The 10,602-nt window shown below is 34.1% G+C and overlaps 1 protein-coding gene across 1 annotated transcript; it reads right to left on the reverse strand.

Annotated features, from left to right (window-relative positions):
* Positions 1 to 416: 416 nt before the first annotated feature.
* On the reverse strand, positions 417 to 10,051 carry LOC142340419 (uncharacterized). The gene is made up of 3 exons (XM_075390995.1): positions 9,746 to 10,051; positions 3,582 to 3,728; positions 417 to 975 (listed from the first exon to the last, which is right to left on the reverse strand). The coding sequence occupies exons 2-3, from the start codon at positions 3,692 to 3,694 to the stop codon at positions 417 to 419; spliced, it is 672 nt and encodes a 223-aa protein (XP_075247110.1). The 5' UTR covers positions 3,695 to 3,728; positions 9,746 to 10,051.
* Positions 10,052 to 10,602: the final 551 nt, after the last annotated feature.

Consider the following 10,602-nt stretch of genomic DNA (forward strand, 5'->3'; position numbering starts at 1 on the left):
AATCTGAATGCAGAGATTTCTCTCAGCACAATCTACAGTACAAGCACAATCCAATTGTTTCCCATTTTCCAAGAAACATAATTCACAAAAATTTCAGAACTCATCAGAAACTAATAAATGCACTGTTTGCAGCACCAATAAATTTCTAAAAATGGTAGGAGTAGAAAAAATTTACACAGGGAAAAAACTGAATATTTTTTCCTATGTAATCTTAATGCGATTAAAATCGCATAAAGTGCTTTTAAAAATCGTTTTAGAGCCTAAGTTTTAACAATGCTATTGTTCTTATGATCAAAATATGGATTGTTTAAGTCGATTTCCCGCTATCAGGCATTTATGATGAACCGTTGTTTAGCCCTTTTGAATACTATAGGCAAACTTGTTTCTTGTCTGCGTTAATTTCAATTACTGAGAGTTTAAAGAAGAGAAAAAATGAGATTGAGGAAAGAAACAATTCCTAGAGCAGTTGCCACTCGGAATCGTCCGTCAATAAGAACAAAATCAGGATTGTAGTTGAAGTTTTCCAATGCTGTGATGTAAATCGTAGAATTGTATGTCTCTTTGTGCGCTGGAAAACCAATGAATCGAGTTTCACCTCCATATGCGCAGACAAATAGCAGTTTCCCGAGAATAATATTGCACTGGATATACTTGTCGGTTGTCATTTTGACGCACCATTCATCGTGATTTTCAATTGAAATGACAAATTTAGCGTATTGGACAGCTATGTACGTACTGCCCCCGCTGCCCCATTCAACGTATACCATATCTGGATTGTTTTGTTTAACTTTCTTCAGATAGCTAAGGAAAGTGTCTTTGTCAATTGAATTCATTATCGGTTCCCGCTGGGGAGTATGGGTTTGTAAAAACTCTTCACACTCATTTTTCGTGTATCCATACAGAGTAACTGGGCTTTTCACATCGGGTGCTGCTTGGTCGGAACAAAATGTTTGAAGAGCTGGGTTTAGAATTTTCCTGAAACATTTTTTTTTTAATCTGGAGATAATTTTATCAAACCGTTTCTGAATTCATGCAGGTGGGAGCAACAGTATGAACCCCATTCGAGGCCCTTCCTAAAAATAGCGCGCAGCAGACACTGAACAGAGTTTATTTTGATAAAATAATGCAAGTTAGGGTTGGACAATTATTCCAAAATCTGAGGTTTGGGGTTTCATGCATCTGTTGGCGGTAATGAAATTGAAACAAAACGCTAAATATTTTATTTGCAGACCACACAATTGCTTGCTGTCAATTTGGTGAGCTCAAAAAAATTTGTGGCAGAAAAAGTTAGCTAACTCAAAACTGAATGTTGTTCACACCGGCTTTGTTTCAAAAGTGTGCTAAAATGCAAAGTAACCCACCAAACTAATTCACAATTGAAACGAAAATTAGTGAGCCTAAATGGAAGGATCTTTTCTGCCCCCCCCCCCCCCCAGTGTCTTTACGCGCCCAATTACAAATTATATGTTGTTAATTAGCACGTTACTTTGTTAGAAAAAAGTAGCACGTGCGCCTTTAGGGCGTAAAAAATGTCAGCCTACTAAGCTGGGGGACCAAAACAGAATAGATCCAAACGGAGTAACATCACACCGAAAAGAAAGGTCAGGCACCTGGTCTTTTCTCAAAGTTAGATCTAGACTGGGAAACAGCTGTGCAAAAAGTATTTCCAAACAGTAAATTATAAGAGCTATAATTTCATGTCAAAAATCAATTTTACACGCAGATATCAAAACTTTGAAAATCCCTATACTACAGCTGCCATGACAGTTTTCAGCGCTTTCAAGTTCGAGTACCGCCAATATTTTGTTTAGTTTTTTTCTATGCTAACGAAACAAACGAATTATTTTCACCTAATATTTGTTCATACATCTCAAACAAATCTAAGACACAGAACCTGGATTTCTGATTGTACAAAATTTGGCATGATATTATATATATAATCCTCAAAAAAGGTTTTTATTTGTGCAAGATCTGACACGACTTGATTTTTATTTCGTCTGAACTAAACAATGACGTATCAATTTAGCTGCACTTTTGCTAAAACACAAAATACAAACATTTTCAAGGAAGAAACCTACCATTGGGAGAACTTGACGTATCTTTGTAACGTCCCTGGTCTTCTATGGCGTGCACCATATATTTTGTAATTATTCACGATTCGGATCTATTCTGTTTCGCCCCCCCCCCCCCAGCTTAGTGAGCACAAATATTTTATGACCCCCAGGCGCACGGGCTATTTTCTTACACAGTAACGTGCTATATAGCAACATATAATTTGTATTTGGATATCATAAAAAACACTGGGGGGCAGAAACAGGATAGATCCCGCGATTCTTTTACAGAGAAAAATCAGATTTATATAGGGAAAAAAGCCTCTACATAAGGAATTGCGCGCATTTGTAAAGCTGATATTGCCTTCTATAAAGTTTACCGTGACACTGGAGATTTGTAGAAAATAACTCAATGGTCACTGATTAATGTTTGATCAGATTTCATCAAAAAAGCATCCACTAACAGTTATTATTAGTGGTCAGTAGAAATCACTAAATCAGACATAGTTGACCAATTTGAGCAAGTGGATTTCACATGCAATCTTAATACATTAGTTTTGTGGAAAACACTTATGTTCGCTAAATTGGCGTGGATTGAAATTTTTTGAGGAATTTAGTCAGTCTTGTACACAAACGCGTTTTTACGAATACACTGACGGAATAGTGTAAGAGTTTTTCACAGTCAAATGTCGGATTAGTGTAAGCGTAGCTAAAGTTTTTGTAAAGAAAACCCACTGGTCTCAAATAAGGGAGAATTTGAACTAAATTAAAGGGTCTGTGGTGATGGTAACTTTTGTCTGATCGCAAACGATGAATCACATGGTTAATTATAAACATTTAATTTACTATTTTAAAAATTTCGTTCGAGATCACTTTTGATTTTCTTTGTGATCTCTTGTCCGAATGTTTACTTTTCATTGGCAACATCCAGGCGCACGTACTAAATTAAATACTGATTTGTTTCCTTGGCAAATATATTGCCAAAAGCGCATAAGTAATGAATACGTGACTCTGCTTGAAGTCACTGAGAACTTCTGGCATTTACTGAGAACGGCGATGCGGTTCGAGATAATAAGTAAGAATTTCGAAGTGAATTTCTGCAGAGTCACGTAACCATGCTTGAAACACGAAACGCGCTTGTTTTAAAATGACGGAAGTTAACGGAAGTCAACTTCTCGCTAAGTTGGAACTTCTGGCATTTTAACTTCTGGCACTAAAGACTTTCGGCAATTTAAGTTGTGCACGTGAGTGTTTTAACATATTAGAGTCATTAAACGAAAAAATGGATTACTTCAGAAAATCACAGACTCGGCGGCTGTTTTTGCATATGACAAACAAAACACAATCAGAATGATTTCACAACATGGTACTGTATGAAAAATTTAAACGACTGTGACAAAATTTGGTAAATAGTCTTGCACTGAAGGTGCTATACAAACCATATACGTCTCTGATATGTTATATCTCTTGTGTTTCTGGTGTTAATCAACCCAGGTTACAAAAAATCAACACTAAAACTTGGGTTCTTACCTCCTGTTCTTGTAAGTAGCCACTCCGTATTTCAGCACTGCAGCCAAAGAAGACAAGGCCAGCAAAATGAGAACTTTCGTAGCAGTGTTCAGTTTGAACAGATGTGATGTCATTTTCACTGTATCGCCAAAACCGGCCAGCTATATACTAAACATATCAAAAACAAGTTAGCACCCCCTAATTCTACCAGTTGATGCTAAACTAGCCCAAACTTGAAATCAATTACAAAAACAATTTTTACACCTTCGGTAACTTACCAGTTATCCCACCGTAATGTTGATCAAATCCATCAAAATCTCAGCACAAAAATAAAAATGTCTGAAAAATTGAGGTTATAACATTTGGTCAACTCCGATTCAGACTCCAATTAGAAAGAAGATTGGTATCAATAAACTGTGATTTCCTGACAGCTTTCTTTTCACTTTGAAACTTAGATGCAGCTGGCCAATTTTACTTCGGTGTTTCTGATAAGTTACTATTGATGTAAATTGACAATTGATCTCAGAAAAATAATTTGATAACTTTTTACGACTCCTCGAAGAGGAATTTTGGTTGAGCGTCTTTTTATCGATAAGTTTTTGGAGTGTCAAAGCCGCACGTGGAAACTAAGTGTTTAGGTCCAACGTCTGAACAAATCAGAGAGCAGAGAGAGAAGAGACTGGCTCCCTTAATATGCACTCACTAACCTGGGGAGGGGCACAGAAGGAAAAAACCCTTTTCTAAGATTTTTTCTAATGTTTTCGTATTGCTACGACCATGGTGTTGCAAACAAAGACACTCTTTCAAAGTCAAGCACAAAAATAAAGATTTTGCGATCAGTTTGTTTTTTGTGCAATACGTTCAATTTCTATACGAGATATTGCTTTAGCGGAACAATTTGATCAAATTATTTTTTCATCATAGACACCATTAAAAGGTTTCATAATGAAGTTATTCTGCTATGTTTGCATAGAGGATAAAAATATTTAGAAAACTACTAATATCTGAACATGAACTATTTGAACGCACGAATATCTGAACAATAACGCAAGAAATCTGGTGAAGGCACGAAAGTCTGATGAACGCACAAAAGTCTGAACTGAGCGGAAGAAAGCCTGGACAAGAATGCAGGAAAGTCTGGCGAGCGCACAAAAGTCTGGACATACACAACCGAACAGAATGATGCTTTCTTACAACCCAGGTTGAACATACCGACAATTTCCTACAATTGAAACCGAACATGACGTACATACTGACAATTTTTTATGTGAAGAACCAAAATACGGACATTTCAGACGTCTTCTGAGTTCAATTTTCTAAACTAGGGAATGTACCTCTCTAATTGTTTCACAGACATTCGAAAGCGAGCATAATTTTTGTCAGTTAAGGAATCATTCCGTCAAAAAGCAATAATACCATATACAATAAGGAAAATTGACATCCCGAAGTAAAGCAAGACCTTCTATAAGCAATTTTAATTTTTTGATCAGTTTTTCTCCAGTGAAATACACATCTTGAATTGACAAATCGGTGCCGATTACGTGTGAAGACATGCCATAACTTTCTCAAGACTCGTCAAATCTAAGTCAAGTGTGGACGAAAACTTGGCAAGTCTTTTGTCAAACCTTTACTAAGACTTGATCAAGACTTGTCAAGTCTTAGACAAGAGTGACGCGAGACTTGCCAAGATTTATGACTTGATTTAAGGCGTGCGAAGTCTGAAAAGTATCATGATCAGAGCTCTGATACAGTACTGATCCAAAGATTGCAAAATCATTGAACCAGTACTGATACGGACACACTGTTATCACTGCAAAACACCCATCAGTTTGTTGATACAATCCAACTAATACAAAATTATGTTCATGTGAAGTAAAAACGAAAATGACAACAGGTAAGACGACCAATGAAACTGCTATTGCTATTCTAAAATCACTGCATCATTCTAAGCGTACAAGAAAATCAAACATTACAACGCAGAGGTATACCCAAATCATCACGGACAGATATGTCCGATGCGTGTATCTCGTGTTCGATTTTACTATGTTATTACATTGAAATTGGAACAATTTTGCGGAAAATAGCTACTTTAGCAGAAACCGGCAAAATGAAAAGGAAATTAGCAACGCGTGTTCGCAAATGTGTCCTAATCCTAGCCGCAAAATGCAAGTACAAACTTTATAACCTCTTTTTTGCACGACCTATATCACGCATCTGCTCCATTTATGTATCGATGTTTCTCACGCAATGTAGCTCGATTTCGCATATAATCCTCAATTAAGCCTAACTTATGTACTACTTATTTAATTAAGCCTAACTTATTACTACTAATAGTACTTTATTACTACTTTATTACTACTTATAGTTCTCTATTACTACTTAATACTACTTATTAGTACTGTTTAATACTACTTATTGAAATCGGCCAATCCCACATTGATATACAAAGCCTTTGATGTGCGAGGGACTTTTCGGAAAAAAATCAGTTTTTCTGGTTGCATGAATTTAAAGCACCTTAAAGCTTTGCAAGCTTGAATTCAATCTTTATTAAAGTGCTTTTTGCATGCTCAAAACGCGCGCGGATAGGAGATACCTAAATTGAGTGGAAACGTGCTAAAAGACATGTATCCTACTTTTTGTTCCGAATGTTCTTTTAATTCGCAAAATTGGCGGAACCCCTTTTCGAAAAGTAAGATACAAAGGATGTCTCCTAATTTCGTTCATTGTATGTATCTAATTTTCGACCCAATTTTACTAAGACGGAAATTTTGGGGTATACTTTTGCGTCGTAATGAATCCTACCCGTGTTTAGACCGCGACTTATGAAGAGACTTTATAATTCTATTGGGGGCGTCCAATTTTGACCAACACTACAAGCACCAGCACATAGTTAAGGCTGAGTTAAAGTCTTTTCAAAGGCCCAGATAGCGTCTTTTCATAAAAAGTTCAGCATGGTCTTTTCTTGTGTTGTGAGGTAGTCTTTTCTTAAGTAAAAAAAATGGTTGTTATTGCATTTTTATGATTTATTGGCTTCTTGGTTTCTTTTCTGTGGATATGCAACTTCTCTTCTTAGCTTCTTTGGCATTACTTTTGCAGCCTGAGAAGAAAAAACGCAAAAAATCATTAGGAGTCTGCTATTGCATATAACGCAGTCATCGGGCATGAGCCCTTATATGATCCAATTTTCAGGATTTTTTTATTTGTCAAGGAGCTGTTCTATTAAAATAATCAAAAGATTCAGTTTTTGTAATCCAATTGACTGAAAAATAGATAGAAGATTAAACTCACTGTTTATGAAAGGAAAAACGTTAGAGCTACTAACTAGATCTTGTCAGCCGAACAAATATGTATTATAGCCTACTTCTGTTTGACTGCCTGGTGTTTAACTGACTGATGCAATGCCAGTCAAACAACAGGCAGTCAGACATAAGTACGCTACATCTGTCTGACAGTAAGTCTAAATGTGTAAAAATCTCTTAAAATTTAAGAAGAGAGGAAGAAATTTAAGAATTTAAGGAAGAAAGAGCTTAGGCTGCTGCTTAAATTGTAATGTCATGCCAAAAAATTATTAGAGCTTTGCAGCTAATTAATTATAGCGAGAGACCGTTCTTGAAAAATATAATCAGTTGCGTTCCGAAAAAGAAAGCGAAACTCTGAAATCTGAAGAGTTATGTCCATTAACTCCAAAATCTTTTTTACACCTGTACACAAATCAAAAATTGCTTCACAAATGTTTCTGAAGCATTGAAACAGTAATTTGTTGTTTGGAGGTACACAACAGTTTTTTTCGTAACCTGATAGGAGTTCCTTTATTGAAAACAACTAAAATAGAAAAGTAAATATCGAGTTGCATATGGGTGGAAAACTGTAAAGAACATTAATGAAAATTTTCATTGTGCTTAAATCTACCACGAGTCGTGAAATTTTTTCTTTGTTTTTATTTAAAGTGCTTCCTGCTAATATAGAAAAATGACAAAATAGTATTCATTTACAATTATACTGATATTACAATGTTCTTTATATATCAACATTTTCTCAATAATTGGCCAAACACACCAGTTTCAATTCGCAAAAATTTTGGTTTGTGAGATCATTTCAGTCAGTAAAAGAAACGGCAAATAACTACAATTCTGCTTTATGTATTTTATGTTATTTTCTGTTCACTATTACAAAATTTTTTCTCAATCTGACATCACGCTCTACAATTTCAAGATTTAAAAAAAAAATTAAAAATTAAAAATTCCAAAAGAAAAAAGTTAAGAAACTACGAGCGTTAATTGAAAAGCATTTTTAAAATGCATAGCAGATGACACGTTGATACGGATTTAACTAAAGAATATCGAGGCATTTCACTCCAATCTGTGCGTTGCACAGAATGTTCCAACAAACGTCTGAAGTTTTTCAGAGTTTTTTTTTTTGGTTCTGAAAGAAAAAAATATTCGTTCATTGGGATCAAACATGAAGAAGCGATTAGTTCTGGAGCAATTTTGAGTCCAATATTTTTCAAAAAGGAATGAGTTTGGCCAAAGTCTCCCCAAACGTCTTTTATTGCAGATGGAAAGCCTGTAAACATGTGTTTTGTCTCTCATTTTGCGAAACAATTTTATACAAAAACGTATAATCAAAATTGCTTCAGCGAAATAATAGACTGTTAAGAAATTAGATAGAAAACTTAAAGATAAAATTGGAGTATCTCCGACTGCTTCTAGACAACCCTTTTTTTCTTTTTTCATGTATCTAGAAACAGTTAGTTGTTTAAAGTCAGTATTTTTTTAATGTTTGTAGTCAAATTGAATGAGGAGCTTCTTGTGATTCTCTTAGAATGCAAACTTTTCAATCATAAAATTTGAATCTAACAATTTTGTTGAGACGTTTTTTTTATCGAGTCTTTTTTAATCAAATAAATTGTTATAGGCCAAATAATTAAGATTCCAATTGAATCAAATACTCAGATCTGCATTACAATATTAAATCGGAAAATTGAATGAGAAGTTTTGAAGTTAACTTTTTCCAATTTTCTAAGTGAGTTTGTTTATTTATCTTTAATCTGATGCTTGAGAGTTTATCAAGTCAAAAAACTGAATGAAACTAAAATCAATAAGTTGAAAAACCTTTGAGGAAAAATCAGGAGAAAAAAAAACAAACAAACAAACAATATTTTTAGTGGAAAAAAAAATCTACAGCTTTATTTTTCGAAATGTATTTTGTTTTTCATTTTTATAAGGATCCTGATATGGCCAATTTAAGTTAAGTTACTTAAAATAAACCTTTAATTATCAGAAGAAGGAATTTTTGCTAATGGTTGAGTTAAATTCGAAAATAAAAAAATATAAATTCCATTACGGTAAAAAATTATAATGACTATTTATGAACAATATGAATATTATCACCATAATAAAAAACTTATTATGAACATTAAGTATTTAGTTCACTTATTGTGCCAGAAAAACCAGCCTTTAAATGAGATAACTATTTTTTCTTATGTTCCTCTAATAAAAAAATTTTTTCTCCTTTTTGGTTTCCAATGTCGATTAGGGATCCATTTTTTTCAAATGAAGCGTTCAATTATTGAAGAAATAAAAAGTTTCAGTGTGGCCTAAATTTTAGCAGAATTTAGCAAGGAGAAATATTTTTTCTACATCTCTTATCTGTTTGTTTTAAATATCGGTTGACATATTATTTTGGCTGTATCAGGCAGTATTAAGCTACCGGAAAAAAAGCGAAATGTTAAAGAAAAACCCCATTAGATAGTGAGTAAATGTTCCGAGGAAAGTTGATTGGAGCTCTCAGTGATTTCTTTACAAGTCTCATTGACAAGTTTTCCGTGAATCTCTATAAAAATCAAAACAAGGTCTGTAAAAAGTGTTTTGCCACAATATTAAGCCATGCCAATTTTCATAATCATGAAATCACTGCTTACGCTTTGGAGTTTTTTGTAAGAACGTATCTTGCGTGCATCAGCATGTTATATTGAGGTTCTTTCAACTGGATCTATTGAACCGATATTGAATTTAAACCGGCTTTTTCTCGTATATTTATTTTTTCAGCTCCTTTTTGTCTAAAAAGACTTGGTAGGATCTTAACAGGTATCATAAGTTCTTAAAAATTTATTTGAGTAATATTATCAGCTGTTTTGCAAAACAATGATTCTCTTTTTGATCGGGTAAAATAGGTTTATCAATTACCTTCCAGTTACACAAACACCCCGAAGAAGAATTTATTCGATTGAGACTTTATATCAGTAATTCAACATAATGTGGTTCGCGCTCAGTTGAACAAACGATAGAATGGGAAAATTGTCTTTAAATTGAACTGGAATTTGTTTTTTATTGCGATCCAACAAATAACTGAAGTAGGGCTCTGAAAGGATATAATTTTCTTAAAGCAATTTATAGGAGCAGTTGAATAAAACTTTTTACCGACAAACAAATGGATTTCCAAAAACAAATCCACAAAGGTCACTGTTGTAAAAATGGTTGAAAAATATGAATCATTGCTATCGGAGCTTAATAAGAGTGTCTCATAACCGTTAGAAAGAAACGCACAATTTTTTGCGCTAGAAAATTTAGTTTGAATTTAATAAGTATTAATAACTGTCACTATAGGACTATCAAAGTTGCTCCATCTCTCGCGTTTGTTTGCATTCGATAACTTCAAGTGAAAGTAACATCAATGCAAAAACTTGATGCAAAGGAAGAAGAAAACTGAGGTTCTTTTGCTTTTTCTGTTTACGGACGAGAAGAAATTTTCATTCTATATAATTTCCTTTTCAATCTTAGTTTTCCCAAACGATAAAACGAGAGGCTTCAAGTGGTGAAAACAAAATGTTAGAAAATTTTAGTTTTAGATCTAACATTTTAGATTCATATTGGTTTACATATTTACAAGAAAAGACTGTCAAGACTAAATTTGAGACAAAAAGTGAAGCCTCGACTGGGCACTCTGGGCAAGACAGTGCCTTCGAAATTGGGTTCTATAAAAAATTCAAATCTTCAAGTGGTGCAATTTTCAGGTGGTGCATGAATCTAATTTGGAGTTCCTC

Source organism: Convolutriloba macropyga, chromosome 5, assembly GCF_964194025.1.
Source record: "Convolutriloba macropyga chromosome 5, txConMacr16.3, whole genome shotgun sequence".
Taxonomy (NCBI): Eukaryota; Metazoa; Xenacoelomorpha; order Acoela; family Convolutidae; genus Convolutriloba; species Convolutriloba macropyga.

Coding starts and splice junctions, on each gene's coding strand:
- LOC142340419 (XM_075390995.1), bottom strand. CDS start 3,694: ATGACATCACATCTGTTCAAACTGAACACTGCTACGAAAGTTCTCATT. Junction 976..3,581: donor GCTACTTACAAGAACAGGAG/GTAAGAACCCAA, acceptor AAAATGTTTCAG/GAAAATTCTAAACCCAGCTC.